The 24,286-nt window shown below is 47.8% G+C and overlaps 1 protein-coding gene across 1 annotated transcript; it reads right to left on the bottom strand.

Annotated features, from left to right (window-relative positions):
• Positions 1-1,158: 1,158 nt before the first annotated feature.
• LOC126540806 (ubiquitin-conjugating enzyme E2 Z-like) lies at positions 1,159-2,001 on the bottom strand. Its single transcript, XM_050187642.1, has one exon. The coding sequence runs from the start codon at positions 1,999-2,001 to the stop codon at positions 1,159-1,161; it is 843 nt and encodes a 280-aa protein (XP_050043599.1).
• Positions 2,002-24,286: the final 22,285 nt, after the last annotated feature.

The following is a 24,286-nucleotide window of genomic DNA, read 5'->3' as shown; positions in this document are numbered from 1 at the left end:
GTCGGTTGCAACGTTGTCGACCTGGTATGATAAAATCATTTCAGTGATGCACAGTAGTCGGTCAATCGTTGGAGTGAGCGTCTTGTCGGTCTCGTACCGACCCAGTGTAGCCGTGCCTTAAGAGTACGTGCAGTCAGGCACGCGCTGCCACCACCAGCAAGTGAGGGCCGACGCTGCAAGAAGACTTCGTCAGCAACGTGATGTACTTAAGTGTCGCCCAAGTGTAACGCAAGGATTTTTCGTTAAGTTTGCTAGCCGTAAATGAAAGGCGCGTGCAACTACCTGGCTCACTGTGCAGTCCGGACAACTTGGACGATGCCCTGGTCGCTTTTGCTTTTAAAGTGGAGTTTCAGCCTTACGCTACGCACATTTTCGGCACCGCACCGACGTCGAGCAACCAGTAGAGTTTCAACCGTTTCAAAGCGGTATACGGCACGAGTGTATGCAGCAGCGCGCGTCCGAGCGTTCTTGTTGTTTTTTTTTTCGGGGTACTTTCCGGTGCGCGGCCACGCGCGCGTCCCTTCCAAAACGTTTCGCGACTAATCCGCTAGGGCAGGGCGCATGCGCCGTCGAGCCATGAAAGAGGCGGATTCGTGCATAGCGTTCGCCGCGAGAGTTTCCCGGTAAACATTACGGTTACATGCGCTGCAGTTGCTGGGAAGCGTGGGAAGTAGTCAGGAATCTTTGAATATCAGGAATCTTTGAATGCTATCGCGTTCCACTCTTAAAGGCGAAGCTTAAGCGTCCTCCATTTCTTTTTTTGCTGTTGCCCGAAGAGCAGAAACCATCACCGTAAGAGGATGGCTACATTTATTTTCTATATTAAAAAAAAAAAGACAACCCAGAATTCTAGCAACAAAATCGCTCGCGTGCATCTCTAAACTATTCACTACAACCGATAATGTTCGCAACGGTGCAAGAGTTGCTGCGCGCAATAATGCGCTAGCTGTTGTGTCACTTCTTCGAATTAGAATCTTGTGCATTTTATTATATTGGGAGGAATAAGGTATCGTGTCTAAAATATGCTTACGATTTTATGCGCAGTTTGCTAAATGGGTAGTCCAGGTGCACACAAGAAGACCCGAGACTAGCGCATCATACATCATCAGCGAAACTTGGCTGTTTCAATGCCTCAAAGCAGAGAGCGTTCTCTTGCTGTCACGTTTGCCTGTCAGCAGAACGTGCGTTCTTCTTCGAGAGCCGGCGGTGCAAGTCTCGAAGTCGCTCTAGAAGCTCTCGGTACTTTTGGCATTCGACATTCGGCGTATAGAAGACTAAGCCCAGGAACGAATAACCGAGGTGGGCCCTGACCGCTTCCTCGTACTTGCCATAGTTCTCGGCAAAGTGCGCCAGCACTGTCTCCCTCAGGACCGGTGGATACGGCGCGGTGCCCAGGAGGCAGGCCTCGACCGCGTCGCACACCGCGACCCTGAGGGTCTGGTAGTGCAGGTTGTCATTGTAGCCGCTCAGCCTTCCACTCAACTGTCCAATGTGTCCAAGTCCGGGATCATTCGCCAAGGCATTCTCGTTAATCAGCGACTGAACAGAAACCAGCACGCACTCGAGAGACAGCGCCGCACTCCACGGTGGCCTGGGAAAGGTGAGGCACACCTTACCGTCGGCGTGGAGGTTCGGACTGAAGCCCACTCGTCCGCCGTCCGTTGTCATGAAGCGCACTAGCGGAGGTTCAACGGGATAGCCTCTAGGACACTTGAGCACGAAATGGAAGAAGCCCCCTTCGTACAGCGTGCCGTTAGGCCCGACTATGACGGCGTGGATGGAGGTGATGTCCTCCTTCTCGGGCTCGATGAACACACCCGGCGGTGGATGGTGGGCGAATTCCGCGAGGTCGCGTTGAACCCTATGCAGGCACTGCGGCGACGGCTGCTCGTTCTCGGGCAATACGGGGCCTGAGGCTGCTGGTAGTGGTCCATGTTCCGCGAGTGCGGCAGGTTCATCCACGGAAGCCTTAGTGGCGGCTGCAACCGGTGTGCGGTGCATTCCGCTGCTGTGTCTTCGAGGGCACCAACCTGCGCAGGTCCGATTTGGAACCCTCGCACGGGCGCAGTATACCGACCCTTGATGGTGGCACTGGCAGATACCCACTTTGGCGAATTGTCCAAGGGTTGAGTGCACAAATGTTAGAAACGATGCATATTGCAATGAAGGCATGATGCACAAGTTGAGGGCGGGGAGACTAGCAGAAAACAGAAGAAAAAGGACAATCCTGATGATCTTTTTAAGTAAATAATAAATATCAAAATAAAAATATTAACTGACATAACAAATGAAGATTATTGTACACATAAACATACCAAAAAGAAACTGGTATCAGTTAAGCGAAAACGAAGAATTCCAGTGGTACCTATATCAATATTAATCTTGACGCTATTGACTTCACTTACATTCAACAAATGCAGCGACACAGCGTATAGCCAAGCCGAAACGCGTCATGTATGAGGCATGCATGCAGCCAGGCTTCCTCTCTTGCGCTTCCCACTGGAAACACTGCGCCCTCTAGCGGCACCGCCGCGAAGTCCGCGCGTGCTAAGCGTGGGAATATATATATATATATATATATATATATATATATATATATATATATATATATATATATATATATATATATATATATATATATATTCCGACAGAATGTGTCTTAATATAAAAAAGGCGCTGGTACGATTCCACCCAGGACCAGAGGAAACTTCAGAATTAAAAAAAATTGAACTGTGGCACATGTATACCTGCAGTGACCCAAGTTGGCGTAAAAGGGGTTCACTGAAGAGCGGCACATACTCATTGTCACATACACAGGAATACAAGTTCGCCCGATGGTTAGTTTCAAACCCAATTCTCTCAGAACAGCAGCCCGATACTCTACCGATCGGACCATGGGCCTAACAATTACCCCAGAATGCGTGGGTCGGGAAAAAAGGGCTCAAGACAACAGGCAGACAGAACAAAACAGACAGACAGACAGACAGACAGACAGACAGACAGACAGACAGACAGACAGACAGACAGACAGACAGACAGACAGACAGACAGACAGACAGACAGACAGACAGATAGATAGATAGCGAGAAGTTCACGCCATATATTATCATGCGTACACTGTCAGCTTTTGTACCGGTGACCATCTAAAAAAGCGAAACTATGTGTGCCTGATATCATATAAACTATTTATATACAAATACATGTATGGCGCTCTTTGGTAATCATTTACCCTTGCGCCATAAGTTACCATATTTCATCATCCTCATCATCTAAGAACTTAGCTGCACGAAAATTTTAAAGATTGCCTGTGGCAGATAAAACAATTCTAACCCTTGATATAAATTACTTGAGGAGAGGGCCATTACTTCTGCTAGAAGTCCATATGCTTAATTGAATTATTAACATAGTTACTCTAATTATTTTTAACTATGTACTTTATGGCACATCTTGCATCTACGAATTATTGCCGGTGAGTTGGAACGAAATCTCAGGACTGTACCATTTTCGATATCTTAATTTTCAAAGTGTCCGACGATATGCATTGGCGTTCCAGTTACTTGATTAAACAAACCCTGTTTTACGCTTTCAAGCACAAGACTGTTGGAACACCAATAGCATTTCGTCGGACACGTTGAAAATTATTATCTCGAAACCTGTGGATACGCCATTGCCAAAGATGCCGCAAACGAATTCTTGGACGCTACGCACTGCCAATAGATGTAAAATTTGTATTTTTTAATAGAATATATTCGTACGTCACAAAACATTGTGCCAGAAATAATTGATATTAATGCTTCCATCTTTTTTGTCTATTTAATAAGTAAAGAAAATATCACACGAACTTTAGAACTATATAAGTTCAAAACCAGCAAAGCAGTGCATGAAGCTGATATGAAAAACGTGAAGGCCATAAATGAACAAATTGAGCACACATATTCAATGAAACTGTTATTCAAGAACGTTGTTTAAACGAGAGGAAGTGAAAAAGTAAAGGTACTTTTGAGAAAAGGTACATTTATTTTAATGATAGAAAACTGAAACATACATTATTTTTCTACATAACCACCCTGCACTTTAACACACTTTGCCGAACATTTCAAAAGTTTTTATATTCCGTCGGAAAAAAAAGTTTTTTGGTTGCACCTGTAACCAATTTTGCACCTCATAAATTACTTCTGCATCGGCTTCAAATCCTCTTTCCCTGAGCGCTTCCTTCAATGGTCCAAACATATGAAAATCACTTGCAACCAGGTCTTGAGTGTATGGCGGGTGTTCCAGCAATTCGAATCCGAACTTGATCTTTTATTGTTTCGGCCGTCCATTTGGCATAATGTGGCCGAGCGTTATCTTGCTACAGGATGACACCTTTTCGCACTTTTCCACGACGTTTGGATCGGATTGCAGGTTTAAGTTCACAACACATCACAATAGTTCTCACTGTTCACAGTGGGGTGAAATGAACGGCTACCACACCTTCCATGTCCCAGAATAGTGTTAGCATAATCTTACCAGCTGATGGTAGATGTTTAAATTTCCTAACTTCTGGTGATGATTAGTGTTTCCAAACCATGCTCGCAGCCTTACTTTCCGGTTAGCGATGATGTACCCAAGTTTCATCTACATTAACAATTTGCTGTAAAATTGCATCTCCCTCGCGACGATAACGGGCCAAACGTTTGCGAGAGCCGTCCAACCTTTATGCTTTATGCTGCGCTGACAATTCTTTCGGGACCCACCTTGTACGCACTTGCCGAAAATTTAGCCTGTCATGTAAGATGGAATACGCCGAACCAAGACTGATATGATACGTGTTGGCGATTTCGTCCTTTGTGATGCGTTCGTTTTCCATCACCATACCCTCACCGACTTTCAAATTGTCCTCAGTCTTTGCAGTCGATGGCCTGCCCGATCTTTCCTCGTCACATAAAGAAGTTGTTCCCTGTCTGAAACGCTCTATCCCATTCGTAGATCTTTCTTCGCGATAAAGAACTGTCACCATACTGCGCTTGCATTCGACGAATAATTTCCACAGGTTTAACACCTACCGCAAACAAAAAACGAATCACTGCCGTCATTTCCTCCATTGTGCAGATCGATAATGGAGCCGCCATGTTTAACGGTCTGCTACACTCTAACCACTAACGCGAAAATAAGAGTGACACGTTCCGTAAAAGTGCAGAAGAGGGCTGGATACTAGCAGTGCTACCCAACCCTTACGCGCGAAATTGCAGAAGTTCCTTTACTTTTTGACTGCCCCTCGTATTTTTGTACATATGCAGCGGCCATGGAAAAATCTCAATAATGCTGCCCTTTGTTAGAATGCATTGCGCAGGAGCAGCTGTCACCAGTCGTGTATTGCGAGCAATTCCACCAAAATTATAGTCACAGCAGAGATCACATATAGAAAGAAGGAGTTCTGCAAAATATACATTAGAAATGCGAAGATGCAGTGGGATAAACAAATGTGAAGATACAGCTTATTGAAGGGCAAAAAGTCTCACTGGAAACAAAGTTCAGTGCATATGCATACACAACACCTCACAACAAGATATTTAAATATACGCATAAGTTTCCAACAAACCTATGTATTTAAGCAAAAGCCAGTGTATATAATGCGTCAAACAAGACAAATAAACATATTGCGCAATCACAGATTCAGAGATCAGAAAATCATTATGCCCGCCCCCTCCATTCTCCCCGATGCATCGCGCGCGATACATCGTTAAAGGGCCCCTCACCAGGCCCCATAGCACATTTTGGTTGTACGCTGGAAGTTGTTACGTGTCCTCTAGGGAGCGTTCTGGCGCAAAAATTTTTTCTAATCGGCTCATTAATAGCCGAGATGGAAATATTTCAGTGCCGCGAACTCATGATTTCAGTAGGTCGGCTCCACTGCCGAGCAAGACGCTCTCTCCACTCGCCCCGTCCAACCTCCGCAAGCGAAATTCCTTCCCTGCATTCTTCCTTGCTGGACCTCAAGGATCGCGTGACGTATACAGCACAGGTCAGCGGAAGTGCGCTACGCACTTCCGCTGGCGGCGTCGCACGCGAGCTGTTGTCACGTTCGCGCAGCGCACGATTTTGCGCGCTGTGCACAACGAAACATGACTAGCGGTGTAATTCAGCGCTACACGAATACTGAGGCAGGACAAGCGGATCGTAGAGCATGATCACGGCGCTTGAACACGGTAGGAAATGGCATACCTTCGGTACCTGCGCACGTGACCGCACGACCGTGGAAACAAGCAGACGAAGCGGAAGTACACCTTTCTTGTTTCGGTGCGAAGTAGAACAAAAACACGCAGACATTCCGTTTGTGCGTTTTATTATTTCTCTAAACTTCAATTCGTCAATTCAAGCACAGATAACAGATGTTGTCTTGAATAATTCTCGAAGTCACGTGTCACCACGAGTGACGTCACAGAGCGGTCACCAGTACGTAGACGCAGGCAAACGAGTACATCCTCCTCCGGCTTGGAGCGCGGCGGCCATGAGGAGAATGAAATACGGCGTTCGGTTTGAAATTTCAGATCTTTCCGCGGCGCGTACCGATGTAATACTTTGCAGACACGATCGTTATCGCGCAAAGTATGCTCTGCGCTTGTGAGCTCGAAATGGCCAGACCTGGTGAGGGGCCCTTCAGTGATCCCGTGTCACAGAAAATCCGGCGTCGGCGTCCGGCGTCGTTTCCGCAAAAAGATTTTCGAACCAGTCATACCAAGGCCATCCATGTGATGCAAGGAATTCGTTAAATCGTTAAAAAATCGTTAACTACGACATACACAAAACCTACAGACATGATAGCTCTCGGATTGTAATTTGACTACACGAGAAAACATAATTCGGTTACGCGAAAACTCAAGGAAACCCCTTTTCCAGCGTTTGTAAAATTCACAGACCGGGCGCGGCGTCCGCCATTTGCGCACGCCGGGGCGCGGGTGTCTCGGGGGCCACGGAGCGGCGCGCCTGATTCCTTGCAATACCTCCAGCTGGCGCTCGCCTCCGCCGCATCGCAGCCCACGCAAGAGGCCGCGTTTCTACCACAAAGCACGCCTTCGTGCATAGCGTTCGCGGCCAGCGTTTTTCGGTAAACATTACGGTTACATACGCTCCAATTGCCGGAAAGCGTGCGAAGCACTCGATCTTTGAATGCTATCCAATTCAACTCTTAAAGGCGAAACTGAAACGTCTTCCAAATTTTCTCCCTTGCGGACACAAGACTGAACCACCATCGTCGGCTCACCCATCCCCCCTACCCCCCTACGCTTTCACCCGTGCATACACGATGCTATCGCCCTTGGAGTTTATACGCAACATGACAGCGACAGCAGGAACGCGCCTGAACTCTCCGTATAATTGCTATCGCAACAATAATGTAAAAGTATCCAGCAAATGAAGAGTCCCGTGTCGTTACTTTCCGCAAAAGAATAAGTAAAAAAATTGAACTTTCACCATGCCACAATTTGCTGCGCCTCGACAATGTGAGGCTTAGGCCCGGCCATCATAAAGTGCTGATTCTACAATAAATATTTATTCCCCCCCCCAACAATGTCCTTTCTTCTTTTGTGAGACGGGGGGACCGAAATGAAAAAAAAAAGAAACGCAAAGCATGTTGGCCACAATCGAATGCCTACTTTGGGCACCTAATACGGCTGCCGAAGGAATATCGAAAAAAAAAAACGTGAGACGCTTGCTCCACAGAGACCCATACACATACTGCTGAGTATCCTACACCGGCGAGACAAAAAACTTTCCGGAGAGGTTGCAATAACATCGAAGTGAAGGTGATGCCCTCAAGCGAACGCGTTGCAATCCGTCTTGTCCCCACAGTCATGGCGGTGAGCGACCATTGTTTCTTTTTCTCATTTGTTAGCTAGAAAACGTCCAAAACTCTGCCAGGCCAAAATCAACTTGGCCAGAGAAAAACGAACGCGTGCCGAAGCTCGCCGCGCGGTGGTCAGGGCAACACGAGAAAAACGCATGCGCTCTGGCTCTGTCTGGCAGCCCGCGGGTAACGAGAACGAGAAAATTGAAGAAGCTGAATGTGTCCTCGCGAATAAAAGTCAAAGTAGAAAAAATAAATAAGAAGTGTAGTTACCTTTGCTGGCTTTAGTGCCCTGTCGTGTATGCTTTGGACGCCTCCATCATAGAAGCGGAAGTGAGGGCAGAGATTGTAAGAGTTAAAACAAAGTCGGCTCCGGGCCCTGACGGGGCAACGAACAAAATGCTCAGGAACTAAGACGATGACTCCATTAGGTATCTAACGGAGTACATGCACGAATGTTGGGATAAAGGCGAGTTCCCACAACAGTGGAAGACGGCAAGCATTATTTTAATACCGAAACCCGGGAAGCCTCCGCAATTGGCAAACTTACGGCCAATTTCCTTAACTTCATTCATGGGGAAATTGATGGAGCACGTCGTCCAGACCAGACTGATGGGCTTCATTGAGCAGGGCGATCTGTGGCCGCATGAGATGGTCGGGTTCCGACTTCACTTGCGTACGCGGGATGCCATGCTCCAAATCTAACATGATATAATAGGGTGTAAAGATGCAAAAGCAATTCTGGGGCTGGACCTCACGAAGGCTTTCGAAACGTAAAGCATGCGGCGGTCCTGGAAAGGCTGAACAAGATTAAAGTAGGTACCAGGACATATCGGTGCATCAGGGACTTCTTGACGGGAAGAACTGCCTGCATGAAGTTCTAAACGCTGGAATCCCTCATAATGGAGCTAGGGAGTAAGGGTACGCCCCAGGGATCAGTGCTGTCTCCCCTACTCTTCAACGTGGCTATGAGGGAAATCCCCGAGCAATTGGCAAAGTTTAGTATATGCGCAAAGGATATCACTCTCTGGGTCAACCGCGGAAGTGATTCGGCCGTCGAAAGCCTGCTCCAGGCCGCCACCGACGTCATAGTCGATTACGCGGCCGAGAGAGGCCTAGCGAGCTCGCCGCAGAAATCAGAATTGTTTATATACAATCCGAAGCACTTAAGCTACAAGGCACCATCGGAGATCATAATTAAAGTGGCGGGTAAGGAGGTGCCAATAGTCGAGCAAATAAGAATCTTGGGCCTGATTCTCCAGTCACACCGCCATAATGTCGAGAGGCGGCAGAATCACGAGATGCAGACCCTGAGCCTAATTAGGCGGGTGGCCAGCAAATGCCGAGGATTAAAGGAGAAAAATTTGATCAAACTGTTAAGATGCGTTATAGTTCGGTTGATTAGACGCTCAGATAGCAGAGCACGTAGCGAGAGGACACAGAGCTTCGGCAACACAGACACAAGGCTTTCAACCAAAACGTTGTCGTCGTCTTTCTCGAAGCAGTGCCTGCCGCGCGTTCTTCTCCAGTACAATTGCCTCCCCGGAGAAGAGGAGCCGTCTCGGCGACCTACGGGCAAGATAGCACAGGTGGGTCAAAGTACGGCTTGAGCCGCTGAACGTGCACGATTTCGCGCCCTCGGCGGCGCTTATCGGAAGGCGGCTCAAGGGGTTCTACCAAGTAGTTCACAGGAGACGTTTGACTGACGACACGGTAGGGACCTTGGTACTTAGAAACAAGCTTTGGTGAAAGTCCAGGGCTGGTAGCGGGAACCCAAAGCCAGACTAGTGAGTCAGGGGCATAGGGTGCCAGAGAGGAGGGAATATCCCGAAGGTGCTTCTGTCGCTGCTGATCAGCCGAAGTAAATGTGCGGGCGAGCTTTCGGCACTCTTCCGCGTGTGCAGCAGCTTCGGACAGGGTAGTAGCCTCCGTTGGGTCAGGGCGATACGGAAGGATGGTGTCCATTGTGCAGGAAGGCTCACGTCCGTAAAGAAGAAAGAACGGGGAAAATCCTGTAGTGGTCTGTGTGGCGGTATTATAAGCGTACGTCACGAAGGGGAGAATTCGGTCCCAATTGGTTTGGTCAGATGCGACGTACATGGCTAACATATCGCCAAGAGTGCGGTTAAAGCGCTCAGTCATGCCATTAGTTTGCGGGTGGTATGCAGTAGTAGTACGGTGAATTACGTTGCATTCCTTGAGCAGGGCTTCTATAACATCAGACAGAAAGACGCGGCCTCTGTCGCTCAGCAACTCTCTGGGGGCTCCATGGCGAAGTATGACGTTACGCAGAAGGAACCCGGCAACATCCCGCGCAGATGCGTTGGGCAGAGGCGAAGTTTCCGCGTAACGCGTGAGATGGTCTATCGCCACTATCACCCAGCGGTTGCCATCTGAAGTACCCGGAAGGGGTCCATAAAGATCAACTCCGACCCGGTCAAAGGCCCGTCCTGGGCAAGGCAAGGGTTGCAGTGGAGCAGCTAAGGCATGAGGGGTATTCTTGCGGCGTTGGCATGCGAGGCAGGAGCGGACATATTGGCGGACGAATCGGTACATCCCGCGCCAGTAATAACGAATTCGCAGGCGCGCGTATGTTTTGAGTACTCCTGCATGTGCGCATTGCGGGTCATCGTGAAACGCCGCACATATGTCCGAACGTAGATGCCGAGGAACCACGAGTAACCATTTGCGCCCGTCCGAGAGGTAGTTACGGCGGTACAGGAGCCCGTCACGAACAGCGAAGTGGTGTGCTTGGCGACGCAACGCACGTCCAGTAGAAGGCGCTGATGGGTCTGACAGAAAAGCCAGCATAGCAACAATCCATGGATCCTTGTGCTGCTCCGAAAGCATATCCGTGGCGGTGAGGGAGGACTCGCATATTCGTACTTTCTGATAATTGGGCTGGCCTGACACTGGGGAGCGAGACAAGGCATCCGCGTCCGAATGTTTACGGCCTGAGCGGTACAGCACTCGAATATCATACTCTTGGAGGCGAAGCGCCCATCGAGCGAGGCGACCTGAAGGATCTTTCAAGGACGACAGCCAGCAGAGTGCATGATGGTCCGTGATGACGTCGAACGGGCGACCGTAGAGGTAAGGACGGAACTTATTTATGGCCCAAACGATAGCCAGGCATTCTTTTTCGGTAACGGAATAGTTTGCTTCCGCTTTCGTGAGTGCGCGGCTAGCGAAGGCAACAACGTATTCATCGAAGCCAGTCTTTCGTTGTGCAAGAACAGCGCCAATGCCGACGCCACTGGCATCCGTGTGTATTTCTGTCGGTGCGCTTGGGTCAAAATGTCGAAGTAGGGGGGGTGAGGTTAGAAGACGTCGCAGCGTCGTGAATGCGGCATCGCAAGCTGGCGGCCAAGCCACGAGGTCGTGGTTACCCGCGAGAAGCTGCGTCAAAGGCGCTATTATGGTGGCGAAGTTGCGGATGAAACGACGAAAATAGGAGCATAATCCGATGAAGCTGCGGAGTTCTTTTGTGGTCTTTGGTCTTGGAAATTCGGCAACGGCTTGGAGTTTGGTTGGATCTGGGAGCACACCATCTTTCGAAACAACGTGGCCAAGGATGACTAGCTGCCGGGCGGCGAAGCGACACTTCTTCAAGTTGAGCTGGAGTCCAGCATCGGCAAGGCAAGTGAGCACGCGTTTGAGTCGGAACAGGTGAGAAGAAAAGTCCGGGGAAAAGATGACAATGTCATCGAGATAACAAAGGCATGTCTGCCATTTGAGGCCCCGGAGTATGTTATCCATCATTCTTTCAAAAGTTGCAGGCGCATTACAGAGGCCAAAGGGCATCACGGTAAATTCATATAAGCCATCAGGCGTAACAAATGCCGTTTTTGGACGGTCTGCATCAGCCACCGGGACCTGCCAATAACCAGATCGTAAGTCTAAGGACGAAAAGAATTCAGCGCCTTGGAGGCAGTCCAGTGCGTCGTCGATACGGGGAAGAGGATATACATCTTTCCGGGTTATCTTGTTGAGTCGTCGATAGTCCACACAAAAACGAATTGTCCCATCTTTCTTTTTGACCAGCACTACCGGAGAAGCCCAAGGACTGTGTGATGGCTGTATCACGCCGCGTCGGAGCATGTCTCCTACGTGCTCATCGATGACACGACGCTCCGTCGCGGACACACGGTATGGACGTTGGCGTAGCGGCGCGTGGCTGCCGGTGTCGATGCGATGAACGACTGTGGAGGTACGTCCTAAACATTGTTTCTGTAGGTCGAAAGAAGCTCGAAATCGGTTAAGAAGGTCGACGATCTGCGTGCGCTGACTCGGAGTGAGGTTGGGGTCAATAGACGGAGCAAATTCTCGCTCACATGCAGGCGGAGGCGCAGAAACAGGGAGAGTCATGGCGTCAACGTGAAGAGGAGTCGAGTCATCAGGTACATCGTGTCGAATTCATCAGCAAAACCAAGGCACTCGCCATGATGTAAGCTTGATGGACACGAAAACGGATTCGAAACGTAAAGTGCACTGGAGCCCTGGCGAAAGGGAAGGAGGGCAAAGGGAAGCAAGAAGGGATGACGGCGTACAGCAAGTTGAGATGGCGTGAAAAGAACTGTGGAATCGTAGAAAGCAGCACAGGAAACGGGTACAAGGGCGGAAGAGAAAGGAGGAATATCAGTGGCGGTGGCAACGAACACTCGAGCAGAAGGTGGAGGCAAATCTTCAGAAAGACTGCCGCAGAATGGAGTCAGCGCAAGTTCTGCACGGGCACAATCAATAATAGCGTGATGAGATGAGAGGAAGTCCCATCCTAAGATGATGTCGTGAGAGCAGCGGGGAAGAACAACAAATTCAATGTGGTATAAAGTGTCTTGTATGGCGACACGAACGGTACATGTTCCTAAGGGCTCAATAGGATCAGCGCTTGCTGTGCGTAGCGAAATGGCAGAAAACGGCATGGCGACTTTTCGGAGCGTACGGCGAAGCTGGTCGGCAATGACGGATACAGCGGCACCCGTGTCGACAAGCGCGTGAACGGCGATACCTTCGGCTAAAACTTCAATGACGTTCGTTGGGAATAAACGAGGGCTTGAGCAGTTCGAAGAGATCGCAGTTCTTGCCTCCGGAACTGCGCCATTTAGTTTTCCACCGCAGCCGGAGGGCGGCGGACGATGGGGGACAGGGAACGTCGACGGGCAGATGGAGACCGACGAGTGTTGAAGCTTTGGGGAACATGAGAGGAAGGAGTGAAGTGCGGAACTGGTGGTGAATAGCGGGACTGAGAGTCAGGAGCATTCCCTTGAAGTCTCGCAGTATCGGGAGGATACCAACCTCGCCGGCGGCAGAACCGTGCCACGTGTCCAGCAAAGCCACACGCGAAGCAGATCGGCCGATTGTCTTGGGTACGCCAGGGATTATCAACAGGGGGTCTAGGTAGCGGAGCACAGTTTGGAGCTGGGCGTAGGGGCTGCGGAGGCGCGCAGAAGCCGCTTCTGGGCACGTAGTTCGCAGCTGCAGAAGGCGAGGCGTAGAAGCCGCTTGTGGGCGTGTAATGCGCAACTTCAGGCGGAGGTCTTGGCCTGGCAACGACGGCAGCGTAAGTGAGCGGGACTGTCGCTGAAGGTGGCTGATTAGCAAGAGGTAGTGCGTCGCTGACTTGTTCATGGATGACGCGTCGCAGTTCCGGGGACAAAGAGGACTCAGACGACTGGGTAGCAGGCAGCAGTGATAGTTGGCGCGCGACTTCTTCGCGAACAAATTGCTTGATTTGGTCGAGGAACGAAGAGTGGGCGGAAGCAGCACTAGAACTGTCAGTTAAAGCCGAAACCGTGTCGTCCGGCGCGACAGCGCGGCGCGTGGTAAGGCGTTGTTTGCGGAGCTCATCGTAGCTCTGGCACAGTGTAATGACCTCGTCGATCGTTTGAGGATTTTTCGCCAAGAGCATTTGAAAGGCGTCATCTTCTATGCCCTTCATTACATTCTTGATCTTTTCAGAGTCGGGCATGGTGGGATTAATGCGCCGGCAAAGGTCAACTACGTCTTCAATGTAGCTGGTGAAGTTTTCACCCTTTTGCTGAGCGCGACCACGCAAACGTTGTTCTGCGCGGAGCTTGCGCACAGCAGGGCGACCGAAGACTTCTTTGAAACAATGGGTAAATGCTGTCCAGGTGGAAAGGTTGGACTCATGATTCCGGAACCAGAGATTCGCGACTCCAGAAAGATAGAAGATGACGTTAGTCAATTTAGCTTTGTCATCCCACTTGTTGTGAGCACTCACGCGATCGTATGACGAGAGCCAATCCTCCACGTCATGGTCGTCGTCGCCGCTGAAGACCGGAGGATCGCGTTGGCGGAGAGCACCGGAGCAGACGACAGGCGATGCCATGGGAGGATCGGGCTGCGCAGCGTCCTGGGGCATAGCAGAAACGGTAGGGAGCGTCCGGCTGCGGAGTTCCAGGTTTGAGAAGGGCCCAGCACCTCCACCAAATGTTAAGATGCGTTATAGTTCGGTTGATTAGACGCTCAGATAGCAGAGCACGTAGCGAGAGGACACAGAGCTTCGGCAACACAGACACAAGGCTTTCAACCAAAACGTTGTCGTCGTCTTTCTCGAAGCAGTGCCTGCCGCGCGTTCTTCTCCAGTACAAAACTAATACAGGCGTACATCTTCAGCCGAGTGAGCTACGCAACGCCATATCTCGATTTGAAAGCGGTGGAAAGAGCAAAAATTGATTCTCTAATGAGAAAATGCGTAAAAACAGCGCTGGGACTGCCCATATGCGCATCCACAGAGAGACTGATGGCTCTAAGGATGCACAACACATGGGCAGAACTGGTGGAAGCGGTGCGAAGATCTCAAATTGAGACTTAGTGCCACGAGGACAGGAAGAACCATATTGACCAAAGTTGGAATAAATCCGAATAGAGGCCCCACCCAAAAGGTGGAGGTAGATAGGGAAGTCAGGAAAAATCTGATTACCCCCCCCCCTGCCAAAAAACATGCACCCTGAACATAACAAAGACAGGAGGCACAAACGAGCCGAAGCATTACAAATTAGATTCGGCGAAATTTTGGAACGTGAGGTGGCCTGTGTAGACGCGGCGGGAGGTGGCGGCGGTTTTACGGTGGCAACGGCCGTCAGCGGACGGGGTAATCCCGTGACATCTGCCACTGTGCGCGGGCGGAGCATAGAAGTTGCTGAGGAAATTGCGATCGCGTAACCTTGCGCTGAAACGAACGCGAAATTTGTGATCAGTGAGAGCAAAACTGCCATACAAAATTTTAGCAAGGGAAGGATTTCGCCCTTAGCGGTCAGAATCCTAGGCCAGAGAACGTTAAATAGAAAAATTCAAATAATTTCGACTCCGGCACACGAAGCCGTCCCCGGCAACGAGGCGGCCCACGAGCTGGCTCGAGACCTCTAGCGCCGAGCCGCTACGGGGCCCCTCGATGGCCGAGGGAGCGGAGAGCGCAGCATGCCAAAATATGGGGAGATGACGCAACATTATCGATTGGATCGTAGATTGGTATCCCCTCCAGACCCGAAATTAAACAACAGACAAGCACTCGCGTGGTGACGACTGCAAACTTATACGTATCCGCACCCGGTTATGGCGAACCACATGTTCCCCGAGGCCAGGAGCGATAGGTGTAATCTTTATGGGGCGAGAAGGACCGTCGACCACATAATATGGGAATGCCCGTATTCTCCCGGGGGGGGGGGGGGGGGAGGGGCGGGCGGGGGGACGCACAATATAAGTGATAGATGGGAGATCCTGCTGCGCAGCTCGGACTCTGAGCGCCAGGTCCGGCTCGTCCAACTGGCTGAAGAGGCTGCTGGGACCCAAGACCTCCCAGCCTGCATCTGAGGCGGCGGCACCCGCCCCCTGACCTGCGTGTCGGGGAGGGGGATGAGGGTAGATCACCTTATCCGTTGAAAATAAAGTTTATTCTATCTATCTTTGGCGCATGTGAGGAAAATAATGATAATCATTTCTGTGACATGACGGCACAAATGAACCACCACAACACTTCGTCTCATCGGACCTCGCTACGTGCACGCTTTGCCAACTTGTCTGATAATGTGTTGATTTGGCGTGTCTCACTGTATGGTGCGATGTATGACTTTAGAAAAGTCAATGGAACTTTCGCGTCAAATGTTTATGAGAACATTACCCCACAAAGTTCCGGAATTGAAAATCTAAAGCACGACTTTGGAAATGTCAATGCACCTTTTGCATCAAAAATTTATGAGAACTTTATGCCCATAAAGTTTCGACATTGAAATCCATGCGCTCCGTAGATCCCGTGGCCTCTGCGAGATGCCGCGACGATGCCTGAAACTTTGCTCGGATGGGGCTTCTTGCGTTATGTGACTCCAGGTGCATGGGCATTGCCACGAAACCCAGCCCGAGTTCGCAATGTTCGCGCCGAAACGTCTTTTCGAGCATGAAAAATACCTTCTAGACAACATCCAGGACGATTTACGGCGCCAGGGTTGCTTTCGTTGGCGGTGCATGACAGCACGCAAAAATTTCAGGGGGGGGGGGGGCTGACGCCCCATAAGCCTCCCCCCCCCTTGGCTACGCCCCTGGGTCCTGGGTACGGTTTCCACCTAAACTCCAATGTTTTTTCTTCAGCTCAATTACTTTCCTTTTGTTGCAGGAGCCCTCCTTAGCCATCTGGCGTCAATGCGAACGTTCTTTGACCTGTTAAGGAATTGTATTATTTCCTTACATCCATCGCGAGTTTTCGCACACGAACAACGCCGACGACGCCAGATTTCTTGCATAACAGGGCCCTTAAAGCTGTCGCTTCAATATGAAATGACGACCCTCGCACGAGTGTCTATTTGCACCAAATATTTTAAGTTATCACTACCAGAATGGCACATCACGTTTTCCGCAGTCTTTAGCAAGGAAAATTTGACTACGTAAAAAATTCGCAGTTACAGCCGAAAGGCGAAGCACCGATTGCGATAGCAAATTAGTAGATAGTTGTAAGAAGTAAGTATAGTAGTTTTATCGGCCGTATAAACTTGTAAACATCCGCTTGCTAACTAAATTATCAATGATAGAAGGTGCAAGCGTGACTCAATGTGGACGTAGAAAGAAACAGACACACAGAGGCAGCACTGTCCTTGCGTGTCTGCTTCTTTCTACGTCTTTGTTTAGTCGCGCTTACCCATTCTATCATGCATTCAAACAACTATCCCGTCAACGTGTTTAAACTAAGTTAACCAGCACGGTTTCACGAGCGCACAGGTAAACATGAGCACATCTCGCTCAATGACAGCGGTTAACTGTCTGTGGAAACGGTGGGAGTTGGGAAGCGCTGCAGCAGCCGCGAGCAAATTGACCTCCATGCATCTGTTGCTTCAACGCGAACGAAACGTCGAAAGCACAGGGCATACGTAGCTACCGGCACTACGCGCACTCTGCAAACATCGCAGATCGTCTTGAAGATTAGGCCCGCGCGGGCATGCACTTTGGCCACGTCGCAGATTGCTTTCAAGACACACGAGCGCCGGCACCGCGTCCCTACGGCGTCCGCCGAAGGCGTCTACTACAACGTCCGCGATTCTCCACTGCTACAACGCCGCAACAGACAGTTTTAGTACTGCGGCATGACAATACGTACGCAGCACGCAAAAGCTTTGCGGAACGAAGGAGCGCGTGTCGCGTTGGAGCTTTTAGTACTGCGAAATGCCTACGTACGTAAGAGGGCGAGCGTTAAGGCTGTTTCACATGCTGCGACTGCAACGACGAAAATCGGTGCTGTCGCACGCGTCGCAATGCGATTTTTAGAGGGCTCATTTCACATGATTGCGATTTCAACGATGCGACTGGTGCTACGCCCAGGGTTGCTTACTGCCAGGTTTCGTGGCACACGCTGCATAATTCTTTTATTGTAGTGAATAAAACGTTTACACTATAATATTATTGACTTATCTTGATTAGAAGCAAATAATATGTACGTTTACTAATTTAAAAACGTTAGTTAAGATTTGTCTTGGGGTGCGCGACGGCGGTTTCTGTAGTTCAGTGCGACATCGCGCACGTAAACAGCTGTTCCCAGGTGGTTCAGCGATTCTTTATTCTATGGTTCAGCGCTGTGTGTTGTGTTATCTACCTTCTATGACCGTTTCGTTCTGCCTGCGCTACAACAATCTACAAGATGACCTATCGACAAGTTCATATAGCTACCCTCACCGCATATGCAGTATTCGGAATTCGGCTGCCACAAAGTTGTCGTGTCAGCCCAACAAGATCCTCGCGCTACCCGTGCTCGGCGTCAGCTTCTAGAGAAATGATGCGTGTATATTGCCCGTCATTGCGCATACGTGGTGCCTGCTCCTAGCCATATTCTTACGCCAAACGCAACAAGAAGCACCAACCCGAACGCCCGCGTGTGCCCCTGAACGAAGCCTCAAACGATCTGTGTGATTACGACGTGGAATGAAAATTGTGTTGTGAAATTCAACCTTAGCGCTAGCCTGGTTCGTCCATCGCCGTGCTTGCGTTGCGAATATATATAAGGGAGCCCTCTCTAAATATTTCTAAAGGCGCAAAAGCCGACGCATCAAATGTTTCGAGCAGTTACTGTCACTTTTGTAGAAACCTGTACGTTGTAACATAGCATTCTAAAAGACACGCTTCTCGTCCACTTTGTTGTCCCGTCTCTCGTGCTGGTAGTATACTCGGAACTTCTAACAAGAAGACCATATCAATACGCGCTATCCATAATGCAGGATCGTAGGCCCACGGCAGGCGCACTGCCGTAGAATTTTTCAGCTTTCTGCTCAGCCTCGCACGCCGCTCACCGTTAGCCTGTTTTGTGAAAATAAATATTATTATTATATTATTAATGTTATTAGATATTATAGTTTCTTCACTGCAATTTATAGCAATCATCCAGATTTCTTAAGCTATTCATGCATTTAACCTGTATTAGATCAACATTGTTACGACATGCTTATGGGAGTCATTTCAAACTAGATTGCTCAGCCAGAGAAAGTACAAATGCAAGCCTCAATGTTTATTCCAATTTAGTATTCCTAAACAGATTATATTGGCGGAATTTTATGCCTGCTTGCATTTCCTGCAATTCAATGTTCAGAGCAGGAAAAACTGATTCCTTTTCTTGCTGTCGAAAGGCTGCGTCAGTGTCGATAGCAAGCTATAATTATTCATTTCGAAAGTGTGAAGCAATGACTATATGTCTAAGCTTATCAATGCGTTTTTGTTCCACGAAAAAAATGAATGAATGACGTGCTTATGTACTTATTTATTTATATACCTCGCAGGCTGCAAGGTTGGAGTATTATGCAAGGGGGAATAAAAAAGTTGTTACAAAAAGAAGAAGGGCACAACAATAAGAAAAATACCAGCAAAAAAAGCAGTACCAATACATTGCACCAACTAGCCTAACATGTTTTACTGGCACAACATTATACAATATTTAACAAACAATAACAGAAAAAGTTACTGCCCATGCACCCTGTAGAGACGGTAAACCAGCGAAGCTGAAATGTGCTGCCCCGGTGTTTATCACTGGGTTAATTCCAATGGTTTATTCAAGTCTCTCTATATTATTGGTTATGTCTGTGTTTCTTAATGAGGTTATGCACATGTTTGGCTTGGGTTTATCACATTGTTTATTTGGAATTCCACACATTGCACTTTGCAAGATCACCATCATGGAAAGTGCAATGAGTGGTTCATTGTGGTAATCCAGCGGGTCCATCAAAGTCTTTCTGAATTATGTTACGCACTTGTGTTTTGTAATGCGTTAATCATAATGTTTATGACTCAGTTATGCACTGTAGTTAAGAAGTGACACACCGGGGCTGCACATTTCATTTAATTAAATACAGGGACACATTTTCGAACCTATTGGGAAGGGGTTACAGGGAAGGGGTTACGTCGGAGAGAGACTGCTGCACGCGCGCTCTGCTGCTAGAGAGAAACGACGTCACTATCGGTCTAGCCAATGGCCCACCACACCTTTGCTGTGAGATAATAATGACATCATGATCTTGTCTTAACCCCATCCCCCTCTGTGTCCCTGCCCTGCAATAATACGCAGATAAATTTATGTTTGAAATGCATAAGCATTTCTATGTCTACCCAACAAGAAATGTCTCCGTCCATCATTGTTGTATTGTTTATTTCCGTTGTATTGTTTATTTTCCGTACTTTATTGTTATACTTCCCGTTTTCCCACTCCCCTCTGTAATGCCTTCAGGCCTTGAGGGTACCATAAATAAATAAATAAATAAATAAATAAATAAATAAATAAATAAATGAATGCAATGGCTCACACCCCCTTAAACAATGGCTCATACCCCTACACTAGGGTTTTTGGGATCGGACCATGAGTGTTTCACCTAGGCATATACAGCTTCACTGTAAAAAGAATGAACGCCTTTCTGCTAGAGACCAAGACAATCATGAGGTGTATTAACAAATGAAAGTTTATTGAACATGCCGAGTAAATGCTGTTCGACAAGCAATAAATCGAATTTATACAAAAAGCAGAAGCGAGACCTGATGTGTGTCCATACAGATCCCAACAGGAAACGCATCCATCTCTGAAAATGTAACAGCGGCCATGCTGACACAAGATTCTCCCAGTGTATTTGCATCTACAGCATCCATAATTTCTCTAGGCAGCCGATCTCCACAGAATGCTAGCTTCTTCCTCTACAACGCACTCTCCACATCTGAGCGTGCATTGTAGAGGAAGAAGCTAGCATTCTGTGCAGATCGGCTGCCTAGAGAAATTACGGAAGCTGTAAATCTAAAAATGCTGGGTTAATCTTGTCAGCACGGCCTCCGTTAGAAATGGATGCATTTCCTGTCAGGAAACGCACATGAATTTTTGCTTCTCCATTTTGTGTATGTTCAGTCTATTGCTTGTCAGCGAGCATTTACTCGGTGCGTACATTAAACTTTTGGTTGCTAGATCATCTCGGTTTTCTTGTTTGTCCTATGTGTTCTCTGGTGCCATTTGCAGCCAGGCTATCCATTTTTTTTAGACTACAACAAGTCACTTTAATGGCCCTCATGATACCTTATAAAATCTTTTATTTGGCCAATGTAGCAAGAATGTACAGTGTGAAGCAGTAAGAACAGGGTATGCTAACTTCTAATTAAAAGGTTTATTGTGAAAATGCAGTGATCTATAAAGGTTACCACAAAGTAGTACAGCAATAAAACCTGATAAAGACTAGTGCTTGATGAAACCAAACATAAAAGCAGGAAAGGGAGAAAATACATATAGATATACAAGTCCAGGGGAAAAAAACATTGTGATCACCAAGTGTGCATGTGGCTACCTTCAGGAAACTCATTTTTTCCCCAATGGCATGGGAATGGAAGAATGTGCTTGCATAAGCAAGCTGTCAGTCTGTCTATTGGAATAACAACAGTGTTTCTTGAAAGGTGCCGGCATGCAGGATTGGCAATTGTAATGATTTTTTCCTGCACTTGGAATTTTTCTCTATTTTCTTTTTGTAGCATATTTATTTATGTTTGGCTGCATCAAGCACCAATTTTTATCTATCCTTCAAAGATGTCTTTCTTTTTCTGGGGAAAACTCGGGGAAGGCAGGAGATGGAAATTCAAGACGATGAGCAACATGAGAACAAGGTGAAAGTAGGAGCCAACGTTTCCACACGTGGACCTTGAAAAAGACAAGTCCACTTGTCGAAACGTTGGCTCCTGCTTTCACCTTGTTCTCGTTTTGCTCATCGTCCTTTTTTTTCTGGTAATTTATATAACTCGCCACATTTTTACAAATGAACCTCAGTTGAAAGTTAGTCCTCATCCATATCTAGTGTCATCCTGTTGATACTGCTTCATGCTATGCACTCTTGCAACATTTGTGTGTGTGTGCGTGCGTGCGTGTGTGTGTGCGTGTGTGCGTGTGTGTGTGTGTGTGTGTGTGTGTGTGTGTGTGTGTGTGTGTGTGCGTGCGTGTGTGTGTGTGTGTGCGTGTGTGTGTGCGCGCGTGTGTGTGTGTGTGTGTGTGTGTGTGTGTGTGTGTGTGTGTGTGTGTGTGTGTGTGTGTGTGTGTGTGTGTGTGTGTGTGTGTGTGTGTGTGTGTGTGTGTGTGTGTGTGTGTGTGTGTGTGTGTGTGTGTGTGTGTGTGTGTGCACACGCGTGGATTTGGATGTGAGATCGGGCCCTTGGGCAGAGGTATCATTCTTCTCCTGTGCATTCTTATGAATTCATTAACTATAGTGCAACATAAATGCGATTGACAGGAACGAAGTGAACACACAGAGCGCTTCGTTCTTGTCTGTTGTCTATCTGTTGCACTTTAGTTAATAATGAATACACACAAACTCATCTAGTTTTCAGTTAATATGTCGGGCTTATAAGCCCGCTTGTGTCCTGGAATATCTGCATGGCTATGCATCCTGTAATTTAATTTCTGGCCATGTGCTTGCAAGTCGCGTGTCAATCTCCTGATTTTCCTGACAATCTTGTGTGATGTGCAGGCCCGGACACTTTCTGGTGAATCCATGCAGGGTGTTGTGCAGGGTGTAAATCTGCACTACAAGTGCTGCTTTGATTGCTTTCAGTTCAGCTTTTGTAGGTGTAGGATGACCTGGAATGGTACTCACTTATATGGGGTTTAAGTTTATGTAGTGTCATACTACTGTTACACTGCTATTGCCAGATCAGTGTACTGTATGTGCCTTATGTTTGCTTGCATCTTCATGATTAGCAACCTCCTCTGTGTGTTTGGCAGTTGCATATAGTCTCCTGGCCTAATTGTTTGCCCCCATATTCCACGGTATGGGCCCGTTGTGTTTCAAGTTCAGGTACTCCCGAGGTTGTGTTTCGGAAGGGAGGGGTAGTCGTCTTTGCATCTCATATGCTAGCTGGCATAGTATCTTGGGACGAGGTTCTGAGCTCTTGAGACAAAGAATTTGTGCTGCAGGCTGCAACTGTACTCTGTCTAGGTGCTTGTTCGTTAGCTCTTTCTCATAGAAGTCTTCAAGCATGGTACAGTTGGAAAGACCTGTTATTACTACCTGATGCCTGCATTCGATGAGTTGTCTTTTTTGTGTGCTGCTGGTAATTCATACCGTACCATACCTTGGACACAAGCACAGCATCTGCGATTTTCTATAGTATCCACTCGTCCACCCCCATTATTTCGAGATTATTCTTTTCACCAGGTGTGGAAGTTGCGTCCAGGCATTGCATAATTGTTTCACCCACGAGCTGGCTCTGCCGTCATGGGCTTACACTAGCTGAGGATTTGTGGATGTTGACTTGCGGGCACATTTGTCCAGCTATGTGGATCACAATGTGCAACCTGGGGTAGTTCTTGATTCTAGTCTTTCTTTTTTTTCGGACGTCGATATGAGCTGACTTATCAGAAAGCGAGAGGCCAGACTGGCCAAGAAAGTCTGCCGTGTTGTCGAGGGCTTGTTGCATCATTCTTGATTTCTGTACAAGATAACTTTCCCATAGACTGTAATACACCGTAGGCTGTAGTGTTTCTTGTAGTATGCCCGTGTTGTTGGTGTGTGTGGGTCTAACGTACCTCCAACTCTCACCTGGAATTTTCTGTCTTTCAGAAAGTTACTGTTTAAGTGCTCTACCAAAAATGTTTTTGCTCATCGTTCCTCTTATTAGAGCAGCATGAGGTACTGCTGTTAAAATCCTCTTCACTCTCTTCATTCTTTCATAAGCGGTATTACACAATGTCCTGCAATAAAGTTTCTGCTGCTTATGGCCCACTCATATCTGCCAGAAGGGACAACTCTTGAAAAAGGTTTTTTTTTGTGCTATGTGTGCGACGTAGTATGAGCATTCATGCCTTGACATTTATACACCTGTAGAACCAGCTTCCTGACAGAGTACTTGCTATACCTGATCATGCTTATTTGTGCAGTGCTGTTGAACTGTTGTGCAGTGCTATTGCATGTTGATGCAATAAATATTTACACACTCGAATTATCACGAAAGATGGTTGTTTTACAATTCTGCCCTTTGCTTTCTATTGGTGTTAGATTTTGCATAAGCATGCCCCCCTATGCAATAGTATTTTGGAGTGTAAGGGTTCAATAAAAGGTGATGAACTAAATCTAAGTGCAAGAGCTTTTTTTCTCACCTATGACTCCCATCGAAATGCGACTTCCATGGCTGGCAAATCTACCCCTCGCCTTGTGTTAGCAGCAAATTGCTATAGCCACAATGGCAGGTGAACAAATTCAAGAACAATATTTCTGTCTATAATTTTTTTCTTCCCTGTATGTAAGTAAAGTTTGGAATAAGTTTGTCATTGCAAAAAAGCCCAGTTTGTGGTCTTTTATTGAATAAACCACATATTGTGTATAGTTGAAATGCAGAAATTTGTTCTAAAATCTTCGGGTGATATATGTTCTTGCAAGTAGCATGGTATTTCATTACTTATAAAGATAGTAATCGCAGCGGATATCGTTATATGGGTTTACACACTAATATATGTGATCA

The sequence above is a fragment of the Dermacentor andersoni genome, chromosome 3 (genome assembly GCF_023375885.2).
Source record: "Dermacentor andersoni chromosome 3, qqDerAnde1_hic_scaffold, whole genome shotgun sequence".
Taxonomy (NCBI): domain Eukaryota; kingdom Metazoa; phylum Arthropoda; class Arachnida; order Ixodida; family Ixodidae; genus Dermacentor; species Dermacentor andersoni.
Note: the sequence above shows the minus strand (reverse complement) of the source record. Positions and strands in the feature narration are given on the sequence as shown.

Excerpts from the sequence above, each read along its gene's own strand:
- LOC126540806 (XM_050187642.1), bottom strand. The coding sequence starts at position 2,001 with ATGCACCGCACACCGGTTGCAGCCGCCACTAAGGCTTCCGTGGATGAA.